At 39.0% G+C, this 23,559-nt stretch overlaps 1 protein-coding gene across 1 annotated transcript; it reads left to right on the top strand.

Moving 5' to 3' along the window:
• The first annotated feature begins 14,220 nt into the window (after positions 1–14,220).
• LOC148122389 (prostate and testis expressed protein 14-like) lies at positions 14,221–15,627 on the top strand. The gene is made up of 3 exons (XM_087905094.1): positions 14,221–14,281; positions 14,943–15,056; positions 15,503–15,627. The coding sequence occupies exons 1-3, from the start codon at positions 14,221–14,223 to the stop codon at positions 15,625–15,627; spliced, it is 300 nt and encodes a 99-aa protein (XP_087761220.1).
• Positions 15,628–23,559: the final 7,932 nt, after the last annotated feature.

The raw sequence follows: 23,559 nt of genomic DNA, 5'->3' as shown, positions 1-23,559 counted from the left end.
AGAAGCTGAAGGAAAGAGAAGGTGAGCAAAGAAGGCAAGACCAGAGGGAACCTTCATCAGACGATAGATGGCGATACAGACGGAGACCCACATTGGAGCACTGGACTGAGCCCCCCAAGGTCCAAATGAGGAACAGAAGTAAGAAGAACATGAAAAAGGAAATCAGGACCGTGAGGGGTCCGATCACCCACTGATACAAGGGGACTGATCTAATGAGAGTTCACCAAGGCCAGTTGGACTGGGACTGAACGAGCACGTGATCCAACCAGATTCTCTGAATGTGGCCGGATTCTCTGAATGTGACTGACCCGGAGTCTTTCTGAAAAGCTATTGACAATGACACTGGGACTTGTTTCCTCTGCATATACTGGTTTTTGGGGATCCAATCTGTTTGGATACTCACCTTCCTGTACCTAGAGGGAGGGGGGAGGAACTTGAACTTCCCACAGGGCAGGAAATCTTGACTGCTCTTAGGGATGGTGAGGGAGGAGGAGGGGGAGTGGGGGGAGTGGGAAGGTGTTGGGAGGAGGGGAGTAAATGGAAACTTTTATAATTTAATAATTTTCAGACAGTTGAAAAAAAAGAATTCAAGAGAAACGAAATCGAATCTTGATTTACTGCCCTTTTCTAGACAGTAATATTGGAAGTTCTCCAAATCCTGATTAAGAATTCTGTTTGATGAAAGATCAGATGGAGGAAAAAAAACATAACCTTTCCTGCTAGAGAAGCATGCTATTATTTTGCTATGTTGTCACACCTGGAAATAAATGCTGGTTTTCAAATAAAAAAAATCCATAACTCACACTAGGTCACCAATAAAAATGAAATAAAAAAGGTGAGATGAGGCAGGGCAATAGCACAAACATGAGCAAGTGCATCCAGACTCACAATAAATAAGCAAATTGGCCAAGACAACTTGTCAGAAGACTAAAAGCACAGTAGTAAATGACATGTGCTTCTAGCCAATCACAGCACACCAACAGTAGTGACACCAGTTTCAAAAGGACCAAGCAGAAGCGTTTCTGTGGCAGCTTAATTTTCCTACCCCATTAAAAGACCCACCCCTTCTACAATAAAGAGCTTCTGCATTGTAATCTCTCGGTGTCTGTGTTGTTTCTTCCATGTTTTCTCACCCCCTGACCCCTGGGAAACAGGGACCACACAACAGGCAGCAGCAACAAGCCCATAAAAGTACAAGTCCACCAGGAGGAGACTCTCAATCTCAGTTAGGCAAAGCCCCAATACCACAAACCACAGAATGTTTTTGCTTCTGCTGTAACTTTAGAAGTTTGCTATTGCTACCTTTCTCTGGTATCTGGCATGGTTGAATTGGGTATGGGAAGATTTTCCACTGCCTTTAATGTAATGTGTTTATCCCATAGAAACATTCTATTCTATTTGACATTTATACCTATGGTTTATTATAAAACAATGATCTCTCCCTAAACTGCACTGTCTAATTGATAATAATAGCTTATAAAGAGATTTGATGAATCAAAGTAAATACAAGGAAATCTTAACACACCTAGGGCCAGGAGCTGAATAGATCATAGCTCAAATTTATGATTAAGACAAACAACTAATCATATCCAGGCCACCTCAAATTCTTTTCATCTTAATGCTGAAATCCAAGACACAGGTGTCCATGTGCATCATTAGCTGGAAGGGTTTCTAACTGTATTCTGTAGGAATTTAGAAGAATCACTGTGTGGGGTAGATACTAGAATGAACAGCTGTTTTTTAGAAGTACTTGGACCTTGTGGAAGACAGTGACTTTTTTGCTGAAGGGACTTTGTAACCATCCTGTGACTTGGGTTACAGACACCCCAGACACACCTGAGGCTCTTGAATTACTGTATATTGCGCAAGAGATACATGATAAAAGACTAGAGTCGTGGAGTCATATGATGCTCCCCTTCAGTACCTAAATTAAAGTTAGGTACCTTAGTATGAGGAGCTACTTTGTGTAACTATCAATAAATACACATTTGTATGGCTGTTCAGTGCCCAGCCCTGTCCATTCAGTTCATCAGAAGAGGCTGAATCTTCCTGATATCTCATAGACCTGAAAATTTCACTTTAGAGTGTCTTTTTTCTTGAAATATCAATGAAAGAACATGAAGAGAATAGAGAATGAAGAAGGAAACCACCAAGAGAGAATGTGAAGGTCTATTTCCATAACTCCCTCAGATAGAAAAGTCTTATATGTGCTGATGCCATGGATTCCTTTGAAGTCTGTGGTGATTGGTGTTGGCGGAGGCCACTAGTGAGTTTACTGGCTGCCCACACAGAAACTGCATTAACTAAAACACTGCATGGTCAATCACTTAAGCATATTGCTAGCTAGCTCTTACATCTTAAATTAACGTGTTTCTATTAATCTGTGTTTTGCCACATGGTTGTGATCTATTGGTAAAATTCAGTCCAGAGACTGGACTCTGTCTTCTATGGCAGCTACATGGTTTCTCCCTGACCTCACCTACTTTCTCTATATATCTTTTCCAGCCTGGCTATATTCTGTTAAGCCATTGACTTAAAACAGCTTTTTATTAACCAATGGAAATAAAACATATTCACAGTATACAGACAGAAATCTCATATTACCTCCCCTTTTCTGTCTAATAAAAAAGGAAGGTTTTAACTACAACATAGCAGGATTATATATAACAAAACAGTTATCAAGCAAGAATTATACTTTTAATATTTAGTCCATTTGCATTTGGCAAATTAAGGGAAATACCCTATCATCTATCTTATTTTTGTTAGTCCAGAATTTTATATCTAATACATTTTTATAATTATGAAACTGTCCTTCTTCAATTTCATCAAAAACTCTAGGAAGTGGAATGAAGCTAAATACTGTATTCAAGATGATAAATGTCCCGCGCTACCATCTTGCCAGCAAGAACGACACAGCACACTTAGGATCCTTCTGCAGAAAAGCTTTAATGCTTCTTGAGAGAGAGAGCATAAGCTTTCAAAGTGGAGATCCAGAATGAGGGGAACCCATCCCTTATATAGGAAACAGTCCTCGCTTTGGACGTGTCACTCTTGGATTGGTCCACTGCCCATCAACCCAGATGACGCCTCGGGAGTAGGCAGGGACGCAGCAGTGGAAAATTACCAAGCACATGCGCATTATCTTGTTCACGAGGCGGTGAGGTCGGATGCCAGCACCATCTTGTAATGGAGAATGTGGTTGCGGCCCTCCAAAGATAAACAGATTAATAAATGAAATAAAGGGAGTTGACGACCTCAGGGCAAGACACAACCCAACTGAGTTTCCAATTTGTGAAAAGGAAATTACAAAACGCTTACTGCCAGGTGTGGTGTTGTATATCTTTATTACCAGCACTCAAAAGGCAAAGGTTGGGGGAATCTCTGAGTTTGAGGCCAGACTGGTCTGCAGAGCAAGTTCCTCGTCTCTTTGGATGCATACCTTCCTAGGTCTTGATGGAGGGGGGAAGGCCTTGGACTTCCCACAGGGCAGGGTAACCTACCCTCTCCTAAGACTGGAGAGGGAAGGGAAAGTAGTGGGAGAGTGGGAGTGAAATGCGAGGGGAGAAAAAAGTAGAAATTTTGAATGATATTATTTACAAAACAATAAAAATCTTTAAAAAAAAAGACACAAGAACAGGATCAAGAGATGCCTGGCAGCCACACCTCGAATGCACCTGTCAAAAATCTAGATGGGCACATATAATCAGCTTTCTACACACTGCCTACAGCACCTTCTAATTGGGGATTCATGACTGTAAAACTCAGTTCTAATAGCTGGTGGCTGTGAATCTGAAGGATGCAACTGCACACTGTGCTCTGACATTCTGTACCAAAGGAAACTACTTCTTTCAACCTGATACACTCAAATGTTAAAACTGTGTTCGTGGAAATGGTGTATGTACCTGGGTATTTCTTAGTTGTTCAATAAAACAGGAAGGACAAAGAGCAGATTCAGGCCATCTTCCATGTAGGCCACAGTCATACACAGACAGGAAAAGTTAGAGGACTTTGAGGAAAGCCTGGGAAGGAAAACCAGCCCTTCAGTGTTAGACTGGGTTTCGTGTCCTGCTGTTGAGTCAGGAAGCTTCAGGCACTATGAGTAAAGCCTTGGAGATAATGAATATTCCCTAACACACATGATAAGAGTGGGTTTCGTGTCCTACTGGTGAGTCAGGAAGCTTCAGGCACCATGGGTAAAGCCTTACAGATATTGCATATTCCCTAACACACATCAAGCAGATGTCCTGGTCAGACGTTGTTGTCAACATGACATGCCTTTGAAAAGAAAACCTAAACTGAAAAACTGCCTGAACCACATTGACCTGTGAGTCACTGCTGCTGTTCTTGTTGGATAATTCATATCAAAGGGGAGTGTCAGCCCTGGGCAGAGGAAATCTAGCTGAGCAGAAATAAGTGAAGCAGCCGAGATGCATTGTTCCTCAATGATTTCTGTCCAGTTCTTGAGTCCTTGCTCTTATTTCCTTCAATGACAGACCATAGCCTAAATATGCAAGCTGAAATAAGCCTTTCCCTCAGTCAGGATTCATTTGGTCATTGGGTTTGTCACAGCAAAAGAAAGGAAATTGGATAAGATATGAAAGATGACAAATGAACCAAAATGTTGTATAATCTTGAGATTCTCACATTTTTCTCTCATGACTACCCTGATAAATCCCCCTTACACTTTTGTTTTATATGAAAAGTCTCTAAGCATTTTACATTAAAGTAAATTACACTCAGAGAAAAGTTTAAAGGGGGGTGGTGTTTAGACTCCTTTAGAAATTAACTGGAGAGTTACCAAAATATAATATACACTCATTGTTATAACAACTAATCTAGGCACTCCCTAAAGCAGCCCAGTCACACATTTATGCATAGTTAGAACATGGGCTTGGGATTCTAAGAACTGAAACCAAGAAAAGTCAGGTCATGTCAACCACATCATGCTGGAATAGCCCTGTCACCTATGAATGTAACAGAAAGGTTAAACAAATGTAATTGCTTGATTCTGTCCAATGGAGAAATCGATTCTGATGCCTACACAGGGCAGGGAGATTTCTGACCAGCACAGGGAACTGATCCTGTCGCAGGAGACACAATGGAGGGGAAAGTGTGTGCCTGACCTGCCACACAAGCCCAGTAAGGGAACACAGTCTTCCCGCCATCCTTATCTCCCCTTACTTTACAGAAGCTTCTCAGTTTCAATAGGTCCCATTTATTCATTGATTCTCTGTGCTACTGGGGTTCTACTTGGGTAGTAGTCTCCTGTGCCTATATGTTGTAGACTACTTCCCACTTTCTCTTCTATCAGGTTCAAAATGGACAGATTAATGTTGATGTCTTTAATCCATTTGGACTTGAGTTTTGTGCATGGTGATAGATATGGATCTATTTTCATTCTTCTACAGGTTGACATCCAGTTATGCCAGCACCATTTGTTGAAGATGCTTTCCTTCTTCCATTGTATACCTTTAGCTCACTTGTCAAAAATTAGGTGTTCATAGGTTTGTGGGTTAATATCCGGGTCTTCTATTCAATTTCATAGGTCGACTTCTCTGTTCTTATACCAATACCAAGCTGTTTTCAATACTGTAGCTCTGTAATAGAGTTTGAAGTCAGGGATGGTAATACCACCAGAAGTTCCTTTATTGAATAGGATTGTTTTGACTATCCTGGGGTTTTTGTTTTTCCATATAAACTTGATTATTGTTCTCTCAAAGTCTGTGAAGAAGTTTGATGGCATTTTAATGGGGAGTGCATTGAATCTATAGATTGCTTTTGGTAGAATTGCCATTTTTACTATGTTGATCCTCCCAATCCAAGAGCAAGGGAGGTCTTTCCATTTTCTGCTGTCCTCCTCAATTTCTTTCTTCAAAGACTTAAAGTTCTTGTCTAATAGGTCTTTCACTTCCTTGGTTAGAGTAACCCCAAGATATTTTATGCTATTTGTGGCTATTGTGAAAGGTGATGTTTCTCTGATTTCCCTCTCTGCTTCTTTATCCTTTGTTTATAGGAGGGCAAATGATTTTTTGGAGTTGATCTTGTATCCTGCCACATTACCAAAGGTGTTTATCAGCTGTAAAGTTCTTTGGTAGAGTTTTTGAGGTCGTTTAGGTACACTATCATATCGTTTAGAAATAACGAAAGTTTAACTTCATCCTTTCCATTTCAAATCCCATTGATCCCCTTATGTTGTCTTATTGCTATTGCTAGAACTTCAAGCACTATATTGAAGAGGTATGGAGAGAGTGTACAGCCTTGTCGTGTTCCTGATTTTAGTGGAAAGGCTTTGAGTTTCTCTCCATTCAATTTGATGTTAGCTGTCGGCTTGCTGTATATTGCTTTTATTATATTTAGGTATGATGATTGTATCCCCAGTCTCTTCAACACCTTTATCATAAATGGGTGTTGAATTTTGTCAAATGCTTTTTCAGCATCCAATGAAATGATCATATGGTTTTTTTCTTTCAGTTTATTTATATGATGGATTACATTGATAGATTTGCATATGTTGAACCAGCCGTGCATCTCTGGGATGAAGCCTACTTGATCATAATGGATAATTTTTCAAATGTGTTCGTGGATTCAGTTTGCCAGAATTTTATTGAGAAATTTCGTGTCAATGTTCATGAGTGAGATTGCTCTGTAATTCTCTTTCTTGGTTGTGTCTTTGTGTGGTTTAGTTTCAGAGTAACTGTAGCTTCATAAAAAGAATTTGGCAATGACTCTTCCTTTTTCTTATTGTGAAATACATTAAAAAGTATAGGTATTAACTCTTCCTGGAAGTTCTGGTAGAATTCTGCATTGGACCCATCTGGTCCTGGCCTTTTTTTGGTAGGGAGATTTTTGATAACAGCTTCTGATTCTTCACGACTGACAGGTCTATTTAGGTTGCTTACCTGTTTTTGGTTCAACTTTGGTATATGGTACTTATCTAAAAAAATGTCCATTTCTTTTACATTTTCCAATTTTGTGGCATACAGGCTTTTGTAGTAAGATCTAATGATTCTCTGAATTTACTGTGTATCTGTGGTTATATTCCCCTTTTCATTTCTGATCTTATTAATTTGCATGTTCTCTCTCTGCCGTTTGATTAGTTTGGATAGGGGTTTTTCGATCTTGTTGATTTTCTCCAAGAACCAGCTTTTTGTTTCATTGATTCTTTGGATTGTTTTCTGTGTTTCTATTTTATTGATATCAGTCCTCAGTTTGATTATTTCCAGTCTTCTACTCCTCCTGGGTGAATCTGCTTCTTTTTTTTCCAGAGCTTTCAGGTGGGCTATTAAGTCTCCAATGTGTGCTTTCTCCATTTTCTTTAACTGGACACTTAGTGCTACGAACTTTCCTCTTAGCACTGCTTTCAAAGTTTCACATATGTTTGAGTATGTTGTGTCTTTATTTTCATTAAAGTCAAGGAAGACTTTAATATCTTTCTTTATTTTTTCCTTGACCCAGGGTTGATTCAGTAGTTGACTGTTCAGCTTCCATGAGTTTGTTGGCTTCCTGGTTGTAGCATTGTTGTTGAATTCTAATTTTAATCCATGGTGATCTGACAAGACACAGGTGGTTGCTAATATATTTCTTGTGTTTGTGGAAGTTTTTTTTGTTTCCGAGTATGTGGTCAATTTTCGAGAAGGTTCCATGAGCTGCAGAGAAGAAGGTATATTCTTTCCTATTTGGGTGGAATGTTCTATAGATGTCTGTAAAGTCCATTTGGTTCAATTCATCCAATAATTCTCTTATTTCTCTGTTAGGTTTCTATCTGATTGACCTGTCCATTGGTGAGAAAGGTGTGTTGAAGTTTACTACTATTAGTGTGTGTGGTTTGATGACTGCCTTGAGTTCTAGAAGTGTTTCTTTTATATAAATGGGTGCCTTTATATTAGAGGCATAGATGTTCAGGATTGAGACTAACCTCCTGATGAATTGTTCCTATTATGAGTATGAAATGTCCATCTCTATCTCTTCTGATTGATTTTAGTTTGAAGTCAATTTTGTTAGATATTAGAATTGCCCCACCCGCTTGTTTCTTAAGTCCCTTTGATTGAAAAACTTTTTCCCAACACTTTAATCTGAGTAGTTGTCTGTCTTTCTGGTTGAGGTGTGTTTCTTGTAAACAGCAGAATGTTGGATCCTATATTCGTATCCAATCTCTACGTCTGTGCCTCTTTATTGGTGAATTGAGTCCACTGATATTATTGATATTAATGACCAGTGGTTGTTGACTCCGGATAGCTTCCTTTTATGGGGGGGTGGGTAGTAGAGTGTGTGTGTTTCCCTTCTTTGAGTTGTGTTTGTGAAGGGTTGCTATATGTCTGAGTTATTGTAGGCAGTATTGGCAATGTTGGATTCCTTGGGTTGTGATTTTCCTTCTAGTACTTTCTGTAAGGCTGAATTTGTGGCTATGTATTGTTTAAATTTGTTTTTGTCCTGGAATATTTTGTATTCTCCATTGATAGTGAACAATAGCTTGTCTGCGCATAGTAGTCTGGGCTTGCATCCATGGTCTCTTAATTTCTGCAATACCTCTATCCAGGACTTTCCGGCGTTCATAGTTTCCATAGAGAAGCCTGGTGTAAGTCTGATATGTTTACCTTTATAAGTTACTTGACCTTTTTCCTTTGCAGCTCTTAATATTCTTTCTTTAATCTGAATGTTTTGTGCTTTGATTATTATTTGGCGAGGGGATTTTTTTTTGATCCAGTCTATTCGATGTATGCTTCTTGAACCTTCATAGGGATATCATTCTTTAGGTTGGGAAAGTTTTCTTCTATAATTTTGTTGAATATATTTTCTGGGCCTTTGATCTGCAATTCTTCTCCTTCTTTATCCCTATTATTCTTAGATTTGGTTTTTTTATTGTGTCCCACATTTCTGGAATGTTTTGTGATGAAAGTTTGTTGGATTTGCTGTTTTTTTGGTCAGAGTGCTTATTTTCTCTATGATGTTTTCAGAGTCTGAGGTTCGTTCTTCTATCTCTTTTATTCTATTGGGTATGCTTGTTTCTGAAGTCTCTGTTCATTTACCTAGATTTTTCATAGCCAGCTGGTCCTGGGTTTGTGTTTTATTCATTGACTCCATTTCAGTTTTCAATTCTTGAACTGTTTCCATTACCTGCTTGATTGTTTTTTCTTGGTTTCTCAAGGTTTCATTTACTGATTTACTCATTTCTTCAAACTTTTTGTGATACTTCTCTTCCATTTCTTTAGTCATTTCTTAAATCTTTTTGTTATACTTCTCTTCCATTTCTTTACAGCAGATTTCACCTCCTGTTTAAGTTCATCTATTATTTCCATATATTTCTGCTTAGAGTCGATTTCTTCTATTTCTTCTGGAATAGGGTGTTCAATTCTTCTAGTTTCGTGATCTCTGGATTCTGGTGATGTCATGTTGCCTATCAGGTTGTTGGAGGAATTCTTGCATTGGTGCCTGCCCATCTCTTCCTCTGGATGGAACTCCTCTGCACTGAAGTAGGGATAGTTGGTATTCCAAGGACACAGGAGACAGAATGGTGCAAGGTAGGGTCGAGTGGAACACAGAAGACCCTGCAGCATAAGCTGAGGGGGGGGGCTGTGTTCTTTTCCTGAACAGTCCGCCCCGGATAGTCCAGGCTCACCCCTCTGGTTGGAACTCCTCAGCACTGAAATAGCGACAGCGGGTGTTTCAAGGACACAGGAGACAAAAGGGTGACAGTGGGGGCAGGGAACAGTCCAGTGGAACACCAAAGACCCTGCTGCAGAAGCTGGGGGGTGCTGTGCTCTCTTTCGGGACAGTCTGCCCCGGCTAGCACACATTCACCTCTCTGGATAGAACTCCTCAACACTGGAATAGGGATAGTTGGTACCAATTTGTCATTTTTATAAAGGAGGGCTATTGATTTTTTGAATTAGTCTTGTAGCCCTAGTAGAGTTGTTTGGGTGATTTGCATATATTATTGTATAGTCTGCCTTTAAGGATACTTTGACTGTTTCTTTCCAATATGTATTCCTTTGGTTTTCTTTAGCTGTCTTATTGCTCTAGCTAGAACTTAAAGTATTATACTGAATAGATATGGATTTTTAAAGAGTTAAGCTTATTTAAGAAACTTCTTTTTAGTCCTACCCTCTAAATACAAACTGTCTTAAAAAAATTCTTAGTTCCATCAGCTGTAGAAGGTTTCAAGACAGTGACAGACTGTACGGTTGGGCAAGATGTATTTTGGGGAAATACTTGATGCTATAGATAGACAGCAGGACAGAAAGAACTCTGAAGAAAGTTCAGGCATACATGACAGAGTCAAGGACATTTTTATAAGTTTCAAAAGCAGCTGGAAGATTCTGTGACAAATTGGTGATAAGAAATGGACAATATCACTGTAGTCAGGCTGTTTCTGATGCTGTGGGAGGAAGGAATGAGTGTCAGTCTGGGGACTACATGCAGTATCACCTATGAGGGTGCGGAGAGACAGAGCTACAGATTTGATTTGAGCAACAGCTGATGTTGAATCTAACACACTGGAGCTTCTTGTTATCTTGGTCTGAAGAACTCAAGGATCAGGATACAGTGGGCCCAATGCTTCAGTCATCCCAGTGGGATCTGAGGCCTTTTCTCTGGCCACACCTTTGCACAAGGGAAACATCCAGAGAAAGATTCTGGTTCCCAATCTGGGAATATAATGCCCTATATAATTGAGGAATTTAGTCTAGTTGCTTTCATAATACACTTCAGAAGTAAAAAAGTAAGGAATCATTTGTGTTGATATATAGGGAAAGAAGAAAACCACAAACTCTCATTTTGAGTTTGTTCTGGAAGGGAATCTAGAAACTTAAGTCTTCCAGGAAGCTTGCCGGCATTACCTTTTCAAAGGAGGGAGTGCATTCAAAGTATCTGTGGGTAGCAAAATACATCTGTCCTTAAGCCGATAAGGTGCCTACTATTGTAATGGAAACAATGTCACAAGGTTCCATGGTAATTCTTTACCAAAAACAAATTTATAGAAACTGTAAGAAAAGATATACAGTGTGGGATGACCAGGTTATCAGAGAAAGAACGAATGAAAGAGAGAGTGAGAGAATTGGTCACTTGGTCTCATATCAATTGCCGGTTCTGTAGTATGGCATATGACTAGAAAATTAATTAGTTAGTATCTCAATTATTTTTATATGATACATTTTATAACATTACTTGTTCTTTCCTGAGTCTGCTTATTTGAGGAGAGGTCTCTGCGGGCATTTGTAAATAGATTTCAAATTTTCAGAGAATAAATTACGAGTCACTTAATCAGGCTCCAAGCAGTCAGAGTCTGAGCCTAATTGTTGGTAGCCATTTTGCCTTTCATTTTTGATCTTTTTGTCTCTATGTTTTCCCCCTCTGAGACTGGTGATGGGACAAAGGTCTCATTTTTTTTTGATAGTGAATTCCAGCTGAGTAGGTACATCTGATGGCTCATGTTGTTGCTGATCTGCCATGGTGTCACAGGGTTGTAAACCTATAGTCCTTGACTTGCATTTTGCAAAGGAAGAGAGTGTGTATCATGGGGTGTGGAAAGTCAGAAGATACAGGAAGCAGAAGCTGAAGACACACCACATAATGAAAAACAAGAATAAAGGACGATGGGAGCTAAGAGAACTCACACTAATTTGAAAAAGCTTCCTAGGGATGGAGTCACCCAGGAGGTCTTTATTAGTCAGAATTCTCTATTGGAACAGAACTTAGAGATTGGGGACTTAATAAAGTGACTTGCAGGATGTGACCCAACTAGTCCAACAATGTCTGTCTTGATGTGGATTGTCCTTTTGTATAAGTGTTGCTTTTATTGGGTAATTATTACAGCTATTTCAGTCAATGGCTTAGCAGAGTAAAGTCAGACAGGAAATCTGAACAGAAACAGAGAGAGTACTTGGAGTCTAGGGATATACAACGTAGCCACCGAAGGAGAAAGATGCTAGAACATGACCGGTAAGCCACAACCTCGAGGAAATACATAGATTAATAGAAATGGGTTAATTTAAGATGTAGGAGTTAAGTAGGAATACACCTAAGTCATTGGCCAAACAGTGTTGTAACTAATATAGTTTCTGTGTGATTATTCGTGTCGGGGTGACCTGAAAACAAAAGTGTAGTCTCAGGTCACACTGTCTACTAACAGAAGGTCTAAGGATCCAGTCTCAGGTTACACTGTCTACTAACAGAAGGTCTAAGAATCCAGTCTCAGGTTACACTGTCTACTAACAGAATGTCTAGGGATCCAGTCTCAGGTTACACTGTCTACTAACAGAAGGTCTAGGGATCCAGTCTTAGGTTACACTGTCTACTAACAGAAGGTCTAAGAATCCAGTCTCAGGTTACACAGTCTACTAACAGAATGTCTAGGGATCCAGTCTCACTTTACACTGTCTACTAACAGGTCTAAGAATCCAGTAGTTGTCATCCATGGTGCTGGATGTCCCAGATGGTCCTCAGCTTTCTCTGGATTCCCAAAATATCAGAATCAGGTGCCAGTGAAGGAATGGACTTGCCAGTGAGAGTGAGGGCAATCAGACAAAGTTCAATGGCCTCCTTCTTTTTCTTCCTTTATATAGCCTGCCCCAGATGGAGTGGCCAAGATTGAGGATGAAACTTTTAACCTCAAAAGATCAGGAGTAAAATCAGGCCTTCCAACTTCAAATGATTTAATTGCGAAAAAATCCTCACAGCTGTACCCAATCTCTGGTTATCTAGTTATTTCCAGATATAATCAACTCGATAACCAACAATTGCTATGCAAAGATCTATATCAAATTTTGTTTTAACCCCAGAATAGTTTGATACTGTCTGACTTTGGGGAGATTTTAATCTACTTCTCCTGAGGTAGTGGCCTTGAAATACCAAGTGTCATTGAGGGGGACATACATGCTTCAAGTGTCTGCAGAAAGGATGTCTAGGTTTGAAGGACACACTGCTGACACACTGTCTTCCCTTTCTTTACAATGGGTGTGTAAACAATTGTGACAGCTCCAACTTGGGAATGAGGAGAAGGCAGGTTCTGCTTCATTCTCCAGATCATTGGTGTATTGGTCCAAAAGGGTGAAGGGAACAGAATCAGGGAAGAGGGTTCTTGTGGCTGTGGGTTTGACTGAGATAGCCCTCCAGGAGATCACTTCAGTGAATCAGCTCAGCTTTATTTCAGAGTATAGGAAGTGTATAGGATTGGTGAGCCTGGGGACAAACCCTAATTCTCATTAAGTGGCATGCTCCTATCACAGGCTTCGTATGTGGCAGTGGGGCCCTATAGCAAAGCTCCTGCCATAAGTCTTAGTTACCATGTATGTAGGTGGGGTGGCTTCTAGCAGGAAATGGTGCCTTGGGTCACACTAGAGATAAGTCAGAAATCTGGGCTTAAAGACAGCTTTAAGATAAGGTCACTCCTCCAGGGGCACACAAATTTTCTCCAGGGAAGGGCCGGTCAAGAGTAGGAAGTGTCCCTGGGAATGGGGAAGGAGTCCCAAATGTGACCTCTGGTCAGCGAGGCCTTCCACCAAAGTTTCCCATCCTTATGGTGCTAGGTAAGCACAGTTTATTTCTGTCTAAGAATCTAGTTGGGAGGGTTTTAGAAATCCCACATGGTCTCTGTATACTTTTGCCTTCATTAGTGGTGTTTGAAATTTCCTAACTCCATCCGTGTGACAAGAAAAACAGACCCAGAACGAAAGCCTGTTTTCCTACCCCACTTTCCTTCCATGACCCAGTAGCTTTTCTTGTCCTTCTATCTGATCCCAAGGAAGATTACTGCAGTATGCATGAAATCTGCAATTTGGGTTGCATTGATTTATTGAGTAATTAATTATATTCCACTCAAAAAGGATCAGGGAATTTAAAATCAGAATGTAGAGGTTAAAGGTAACAGTTTCCTTCTATGTGGGGAGTCATAGCCTAGTGTGTGTAGCTCCCTGTAGGTTCCTCAGCCATCCGGTCTCAAAATTCCTTTGTTATCACAACTATTCATTCCCAATTGATAGTTAGTGAAATAAAGATGTGGACAAGAATGCAGAAGGACCTGAAGCATGGGGTAGGAGTGTGAAAATGAACAGGCATAGTGAAGCACTTAGGTTCTGTGCTTCCCTCAGGCTATCTGCTCAGTCCACTGTCTTGGGATCCCATTGGCTTCCCTTTCTAGCCTGAGCTCTTATATAAGCATGCATTGTTGAGGCTAGGCCTTGAGTCGAGCTCTCTGCTGCTCTCTTCACCTGGGATCCCAGTGCCATGGGAAAGCACTTCCTGCTGCTCCTGCTGGGCCTCTCTCTAGTGGTGGGCTTCCTGCAAGGTGAGATCCTGGCAAATGGAAGGGGCCATTGCTCGTGGGCAGAGATACTGTGGAAGGGCATTGCTTTTGGGAGGTCAGGAGTAAGACGAAAGCCCTGAGTCCTTTTATACATGGACCCCACAGCCTTCATCTCCATTTCCTCTCCTCTCCATCCTCCCTTTCCTCTGTGGTACACAGTATGGGCTTCTCCTCTTCCTCCTCCTCTTTGTCGTGCCTCTGCTCCTGGTGTCCTTTCTCTTGGTTGTTTAGTTCACCTCTTTGTTCTTAGCAAACATTCTCATTTCCTCCAATTACCTGTGTATAGGCCTAAAATTGTATTGGAAATGATGTAAGGAAGGTTTATGACAGGATGAAGATAAGAAAGTGACGAGGGCACTTGTCTGCTCATGGGAGGTAGACTCAAGCACCCTACACCAGAGCTTTGCTCTTCCTCCTCACAATCCAGTCCATTTACAAAATTTGTATTGAAGAAAATTGGCTCTTCTGAAATCCTTCCTAGGGTCTCAGGTCATGGGCTACCATTTAGAGGTCAGCTCCTCCTACATTCAGCTCTTTCCTTTAATTGTTTCTTCTTCATTGAAGACAGCAATAGGCTTATCTCCTGCCCGATGCTTGATGGGTGCTCTGAATGAATCTCTTATATTTGGTTTTGTCTCTTCAGCTCTGACATGCTTGCAGTGTGACATGCTAAACTCTGATGGAGAGTGTGAGAAAGGAGAGAGCACGTGTGAGGCTAAAGACGACCAGGAATGTGGCATACTGGTGGTGACTAAAGGTATGTTAATACTCAAAGGTGTTGGTGACCTTGTTTGCTGCTCAGGCATGAATCAGCCCTCTTTACACTCCTGAGGACAGAGCAGAGACTGTGGGAGGCTGTGTTTCTCTGTAAATTCAGGAGAAGGCTTCTTTCTTTACATTTGGTACTGGTTGTCGACCTTTCTTTGCCAGACGAAGGTACTTTTTTGAGTAGAATCTCTGCATGGACTTTATAGCATTCTGGAAAACATATTCAGGGGTGTGAGGATTTTTACTGAAAAATTCCAGTAAGTTATTTGGGAATGGGAGGCATGTTTGCAAGCCAGATTACAGGTTGATAGATGATAACTATAATCACCTCAGTGTGGCTGGCATACTGTTCACCGGGGAGCCTAATTCTCTTCATTTCTGAGACTCTAATTTTACAGATAGTTAGGGCTAATCATTGTTATTTTTCTTGTACAGGTAATGAGATCCTCTTTGGGCAGCAGGATTGCTCTTCTCATTGCTTAAATAAGACTTTCACCCATCATGACCTCACATTGGACTTTACATGTTGCAACGACCAATCTTTGTGTAATGAGTTTTAGAGGCTGGGCCTTTCCTTGCCCAGTTCTGCTGCAGGTGAGTCCTTATTCCTTCCCTGTGCTCTCAAGGCTCATGACCCTGACCCAACTATTCCCTGCACTGCCCAAGCCCTGACACCTGCCTGGATCAGCATCAGCTGTTAATGTGTCGATAGTTCAATTGGGAATAGAGCAATGTTCTCTGCTCCCCATCTCTCAACTGCATCTGCCTTTCAGATTCTCTTTTCCTTCCTTTTCTTCATCCATCCTTCCATCACTAACGGATATTTGCCAAACTTTCCCTATTCACGTCACCTTTACTTTTATCAACAGTGGTTTAATATTAGCGAATATCACAGAGCTCACAACCCATTGTGAATCTTCAGGTTAGTGGTGCCTCTTCTGCCAAGGTTCTAGCAGACATTAGTTCCATTCTTAGTCACTGAATGCAAGACATATGCTATCTGGTTTCTCACTGCTGTGACATGAATAAAACAATATCATGGATCAATGATCAAGTTTAGTTTACGATTTTAGAAATTTTCATCATGTTGGAGAGGATGTAGAGGATCAGAGCAACTCATATGACATGTAGGATTCATAGCTGAGCAGAGTAGGTAGGGACCAGGACAGAATAGACCCTCCAAGCCCATGGTCCTAGCTTTCTCTATTTTAGCCTGTAACTCTTTTATAATGTGCCTGAAATTTCAATGTGTTTATGGCTTTGATAGCTTAATTAGGTCAGAGACTTCATATCCTAACCATGTCTAGAAATGTGACTGATACACCCAGAGCAGTGTTTGAGGAATCTCCTAGATATTCTCGATACACTCTAGTTCACAATTAAGATTAAGTCTTCACATGGGCTGTAGTCACATCAGCACCACAGCATCCAAGTCCAGTTTGTGTATGAATGGAACGGTGGAATTGTTTAGCTTATTTCATAGTAAACTAAGTAAATTTGAAGTTGATGTTGTTTGCATCATAATTTTGTATTTTTCTAGCACATTGCACAGACAGTGCTGGCCAAGGAAACATGACTAGGAATCCCATCCCATCCTGCAAAAATACAGCTTGTTCACCTACTTAGGCATATATTTCAAAGTTTAAAAAACATTAATAAGTTTTGATGCACATTTACATGTGTTTATGTATGAATATTTATATATGTGACAATATTATAAGTCATTCTAACCTTGTTTTTCAGTGTTGTCCATTGAATCCTGGCTCTGGACCATGGGAGCAAGAATTCTGCTGCTGACCTTGTATTGAACCCTATATCTTGGTCTTTCCATCATATGCCTTAATGTCTTTCGTAGTCTAAATGTATCTTACTGTATTATATTGGATATGCTGTCATTCTTGTGTGCCTTTAAAGGTTTAATTTGTTAATTCTATACAGTTTTCTAGATTATTTTCAATTATAAAACATTTGTGCTTTTTAATTTTTATGCATGTTTCTGTCTTGACATGCCATGACACACTTGTGTAGTTCCAAGGTAAACCTGCAGGAGTCAGTATTTTCCTTTTGCTCTGTTGGTTTTGAAGACTGAATTTATTTCCTTAGATTTATTGGTCAATGCACTAACACTTTGTGTCATGTTATCACTCCTCAAGTTTAAAATCATATGATTAGGGGACCAGTAAATAAGGTTGTTTGTTACTAATCCTGATGACCTGAGTTCATTTTCTGGTACCCACAAAATAGAAGGAGAAATTGGATTTATACAAGTTCTTCTTTGACCACCATATTCTGACTATTGCAGGACAGACACACACACAGAGCAACACAGGCAGTCTGATACACAATGAGTGCAGTAAAAAATAAAACAAATATAACGCTATTTATTTATCCCTTTCCACATTCCCTCATCTACCCTTCCCTTCCATCCTCTCCCCATTTAACCCTTTCTGTACCATTGTTCTCTTTAACCCTTGATACCACTGCACTATAACTTTCTTCCCTTGAAGTCCCCCTCTCTCATGGCCCTTTAGTAATTTCCTGATATTTGTGTGTATTTCAAACAGAGTGCACATGTCTTAAGAATCAGAGCTAACACCCATAAATGACAAATTAAATAAAATCTACCAATCAACAAATGGATAATGGAAATGAACATATATGTTTTCAAAAAGAAGGGGGAGTAATAAGAGGAAAGAAAGGAAAAAACACAAATGGCCAATAACCTTTTAAAAACCATCTTATAATATAATAAAGGAAAATATTTCTACGAAGGTACAAGAAGCATACAGAACACCAAAAGAAAACTACCCTTGCCATATAATAATCAAAACACAAAACATTCAGAATGAATAAAGTATATTAAGAGCTGCAAAAGAAAAAGGTCAAGTAACATATAAAAGTATACCTATCAGAATTACACCTGGCTGCTGTATGGAAACCATGAAAGCCAGAAGGTCTTGGGTTATTGAGCTGCAGAAACTAAGAGACCATAAGTGCAAGCCCAGACTACTATACCTAGCCAAGCTTTCTTTCACCATCAATGGAGAAAACAAGATATTCCAGGATAAAAACAAATTTAAACAATACATAGCCACAAACTCAGCCTTACAGAAAGTACTAGAAGGAACATCACCACTCAAGGAATCCAACAACACCCATAATAACTCAGACATCTAATAGCCATCGACCAGCACAATTCAAAGAAGGGAAACATACAAACTCTACCATCAAAAAAATAACTGGAGTTAACAACCACTGGTCATTAATATCACTTAATATCCATGGACTAAATTATCTATAAAAAGTCACAGGTTAAGAGAATGGATATGAAAACAGGATCCAATATTATGCTGTTTACAAGAAACACACCTCAACCCGAAAGACAGACATTACCTCAGAGTAAACAGTTGGAAAAAGGTTTTCCAATCAAAGGGACCTAAGAAACAAGTGGGTGGGGCTATACTATATCTAGCAAATTGACGTCAAATAAAAATCAATCAGAAGAGATGGAGATGGGCATTTGATATTCATAACAGGAACAATTCATCAGGATGAAGTCTCAATCCTGAATATCTATGCCCCTAATATAAAAGCACCCACAAATGTAAAAGAAACATTGCTAGAACACAGAGTACATACCTAACCCCACACATGAATAGTAGGAGACTTCAACACTTCTCTCTCACCAACGGACAGGTCAACCTAACACAGAAATAAGAGAAAAAATGGAGGTAATTAAACAAATTGACTTAACATACATCTATAGAACATTTCAACCAAATAGGAAAGAATATACTTTCTTCTCAGCATCTCATGGAACCTTCTTGAAAATTGATCACATACATGATGACAAAGCAAACTTTCACAGATAGAAAAATTTTTAGTAACCACCTGTGTCTTAGTGGATCACCATGGAATATAGTTAGAATTTAACAATAATTCTACCCCAAGAAAGCATACAAATTCATGGAAACTGAACAGTCAACTACTAAACCACCTCTGGGTCAGAGAAGAAATAAAGAAAGAAATTAAAGTCTTCCTTAAACTCAATGAAAATAAAGACCCAACATACCCAAACCTATGGAACACTATGAAAACAGTGCTATGAGGAAAGTTCATAACACTAAGCTCCCACATTAAAAAAACAGAGAAAGCTCACATTAAAGAATTAACAGCACACCTGCAAGCTCTAAAAAATATGAAACAGACTCACCCTGAAGGAGTAGAAGACTGGAAATAATCAAACTGAGGGCTGAAATCAACAAAATAGAAACACAGAAAACAATCCAAAGAATCAATGAAACAAAGAGCTGGTTTATTGAGAAAATTAATAAGATTGACGAACCCCTATCCAAACTTATCAAAAGGCAGAGAGAGAACACGCAAATTAACAAGATCAGAAATGAAAAGGGGACAAAACAACAGAACTAAGGAAATTCAGAGAATCATTAGGTCTTACTAAAAAAGCCTATACGTCACAATGTTGGAAAATGTAAAAGAAATGGACTTGTTTTTAGATAAATACCATATACCAAAAATGAATCAAGACCGGGTGAATAAGTCGTGAGGAAATAGAAGCTGTCATAAAAAAACTCCCAACTAAAAAAAGCCCAGAACCAGATGGTTTTAATGCAGAATTCTATCAGAACTTCCAAAAGAGCTGATACCTATACTCCTTAATGTGTTTCACATAATAGAATCAGAAGAGTCATTGCCAAATTCTTTTTATGAAGCTACAGTTCCCCTGATAACAAAACCACACAAAGACTCAACCAAGAAAGAGAATTACACTACAGCCCAATCTCGCTCATTGACATTGATGCAAAAATTCTCAATCAAATACTGACAAACCGAATGCAAGAACACATTAAAAAATTATAATTACTATCAAGTAGCCTTCATCCAAGAGATGCAGGGCTGGTTCAACATATGAAAATCTATCAATGTAATCCATCATATAAATAAACTGAAAGAAAAAAACCATATGATCATTTCATTAGATGCTGAAAGAGCATTTGACAAAATTCAACACCCCTTTATGATAAAGGTCTTGGAGAAGTTAGGGATACAAGGATCATATCTAAATATAATAAAAGCAATATACAGCAAGCCAACAGTTAATATCAAATTAAATGGAGAGAAACTCAAAGCCATTCCAAAAAATCTCACCATATCTCTTTAACATAGTCATTGAAGCTCTAGCAATAGCTGTAAGACAACATAAAAGGATCAAGGGGATTCGAATTGGAAAGGAAAAAGTCAAACTTTCATTATGTGCAGATGATATGACAATGTACATAAGTGACCCCAAAAATTCTACCAAAGAACTCCAACACCTTGAGTGATGAGGCAGGCTACAAGATCAACTCAAAAAAATCTGTAGCTCTTCTATATACAAAGGATAGAGAAACAGAGAGGGAAATCAGAGAAACTTCACCTTTCCTGATAGCCACAAATAGCATGAAGTATCTTGAGGTAACTCTAACCAAGGAAGAAAAGATCTATTTGACAAGAACTTTAAGGTTTTGAAGAAAGAAATTGAAGAGGACATCAGAAAAGGGAAGGATCTCCCATGCTCTTGGATGGGTAGGATCAACATAGTAAAAATGGCAATTTTGCCAAAGACAATCTATAAATTCAATGCAATCCCATTAAAATCCAAACAAAATTCTTCACAGACCTTGAGAGAACAATAATCAACTTTATATGGAAAAATCAAGACTCAGGACAACCAAATAATCCTATACAATAAAAGAACTTTTGGAGGCATTACCATCCCTGACTTCAAACTCTATTACAGAGCTACAGTAATGAAAACAGCTTGGTATTGGCATAAGAACAGAGACATGGACCAATGGGATCGAACCGAAGACCTGAATATTAACCCACAAACCTATGAACACCTGATTTTCGAAAAGGGAACTAAAAGTATACAATGGAAGAAAGAAAGCATCTTCAACAAGTGGTGCTGGCATAACTGGATGTCAACCTGTAGAAGAATGAAATTAGATCCATATCTATCACCATGCACAAAACTCAAGTTCAAAAGGATTAAAGTCCTCAATATAAATCTGACCCCACTGAACCTGATAGAAGAGAAAGTGGGAAGTAGTCTGCAACACAGGGGTACAGGTGACCACTTCCTATGCATAACCCCAGTGGCACAGACAATGAGAGCAACAATGTACAAATGGGACCTCCTGACTGAGAAGCTTCTGTAAAGCAAAGGACACTTGTCATTAAGACAATAAGGCAGCTTATTGAATGGGAAAATATCTTCACCAACCCCACATCAGACAAAGTTTTGATATCCAAAATATATAAAGAACTCAAGAAACTAGACATTAAAATTCTAATTAACCCAATTAAAAAAATAGGGTACAGAACTGAACAGAGACTTGTCAACAGAAGAAGTTCAAACAGTAAAAAGAAATTTAAGTTTGGTCATGTTCAACTTCTTAAGCAGTCAGGGAAATGCAAACCAAAATATGACCAACTTTAAGTATCATTTGGCCATTTGAACTTCTTCTGTTGACAAATCTCTCTACATTCAGGATCTCTGAGTGTCTGCACCATATCTGACCAGGACCTTCTGGCTGACAGAGTTTCCACTGAGAAGTCAAGTGTAATACCAATGGGTCCGCACTTATACATTACTTGGCCTTTTTCCTTTGAAGCTCTTAATATTCTTTATTTATTCTGTATGTTTAAGGGTTTGATTACTATATGGTGAGGGACTTTCTTTCCTGGTCCAGTCTATTTGATGTTCTGTAAGCTTCTTGTGCCTTCATAGTCATATCCTTCTTTAGATTGGGAAAGTTTAGTTTTCTTCTATGATTTTGTTGAATATATTTTCTATGCCTTTGAGTTGGACTTCTTCTCCTTCTTCTATCACTATTATTCTTAGAATTGATCTTTTCATGGTGTTCCAGATTTCCTAGATATTTTGTTTCAAAGACTTCTTAGATTTAACATTTTCTAATTGTTGACCAATTAGAAATGACCAATGAATCTAATTCTTCTACTGTATCTTCAACTCTTCAGATTTTCTTTTCCATCTTTGGTAACCTGTTGGTTATGGATACATCTTTAGTTTCTGTTCATTTACCCAGATTTTCCATTTCCAGAATTCCCTCTTTTGAGTTTTCTTAATTTCCCTTATTTCAGTTTTCAAGTCTTGACCTGTTTGAACTGTTTGCTTCAATTGTTGGATTGTTTTTCTTGGGTTTCGTTAAGGGATTTATTGATTTCTTCCAATTTTTTGTTTGTCTTTTCCTCCATTTCTTTAAGGGAATTTTTCATTTGCTCTTTAAGGGTCTCTATCATCTTCATAAAGTTATATTGAAGGTTGTTTTCTTCTGCTTCTTCTAGGTTAGACTGTTCAGATCTTCCTGTTTAGGACCACTAAGTTCTGGTGGTGCCATATTGGCTGTGAGAATCATCTTGATATAATGATGTATAATATCGGTCTTGATATAATTTTGATGAGTGATGTTTATTCAAAAAATTGTCCATTTCGTTTAAGTTTTCCAATTTTGTGGAGTACAAGTTTTTGAAGTATGACCTGATGATTCTCACATTTGTGCTGTTGAATGTGTTCTTACACTGCTATCTGCCCACCTTTTCCTTCAGTGAGTGCAGGTGGGGCCTGTGTTTCAGGGAGTCTCTCTTTCTCCAATCAGCAAAAGTGGACCCTGTGACTTAGGTGGTTGCTCTTCCTCCAGGTACAGACAGGTTTGTGCCTCTCCTGAATAAGGCTCTGGTGGTCACAAATGTGGTGGAGAATGGTAGCAGGTGTACGGAGTTTCTCAGGGTCTCCAGGACTTCGTGGGTTGGGGTGGAGGAATGGGATGTTCCTCCCCAGGCAAGGGCCTAGAGAGCTGAGCCCTCTAATTAGTGAAGTCTCACCTCTCCGTGCTGTGTGAAACATTTTGAGGAATATTGGTATTGGTCTTCTTTGAAAATCTTGTGGAATTCTGAGCTGAAACCATCTGGTCCTAGACTTTTTTTGCTTGAAAGACATGATGACTGTTTCTATTCTCTTATTGGTTATAGATCTATTTAATTTACTAATCCGGTCTTGATATAATTTTGATGAGTGATGTTTATTCAAAAAATTGTCCATTTCGTTTAAGTTTTCCAATTTTGTGGAGTACAGGTTTTTGAAGTATGACCTGATGATTCTCACAATTTCCTCTGTGTCTGTTGTTATATTCCCACTTTTCATTTCTGATTTTGTTAATTTAGATATTCTCTCTGTTTTTGATTAATTTGGATAAAACTTTGTCTATTTTGTTGATTTTCTCAAAGAACCAAATCATTGTCTCATTGGTTCTTGATATTGTTTCTTTGTTGATATTTTTGTTTATTTCAGCTCTCAGTTTGATTATTTCCTGTCATCTCATTCTCTTGGGTGATTTTGCTTCTTTTTGTTCTAGAGTTTTCAGGTTTTCTGTTAACTCACTAGTGTGTGATTTCTTTCAGCTTCTTTA

Source organism: Myodes glareolus, chromosome 4 (genome assembly GCF_982192425.1).
Source record: "Myodes glareolus chromosome 4, mMyoGla1.1, whole genome shotgun sequence".
In the NCBI taxonomy this organism is placed as follows: Eukaryota; Metazoa; Chordata; class Mammalia; order Rodentia; family Cricetidae; genus Myodes; species Myodes glareolus.
This window is presented reverse-complemented; position numbering and strand designations above follow the sequence as displayed.

Coding starts and splice junctions, on each gene's coding strand:
- LOC148122389 (XM_087905094.1), top strand. CDS start 14,221: ATGGGAAAGCACTTCCTGCTGCTCCTGCTGGGCCTCTCTCTAGTGGTG. Junction 14,282..14,942: donor AGTGGTGGGCTTCCTGCAAG/GTGAGATCCTGG, acceptor TTGTCTCTTCAG/CTCTGACATGCTTGCAGTGT. Junction 15,057..15,502: donor CATACTGGTGGTGACTAAAG/GTATGTTAATAC, acceptor TTTCTTGTACAG/GTAATGAGATCCTCTTTGGG.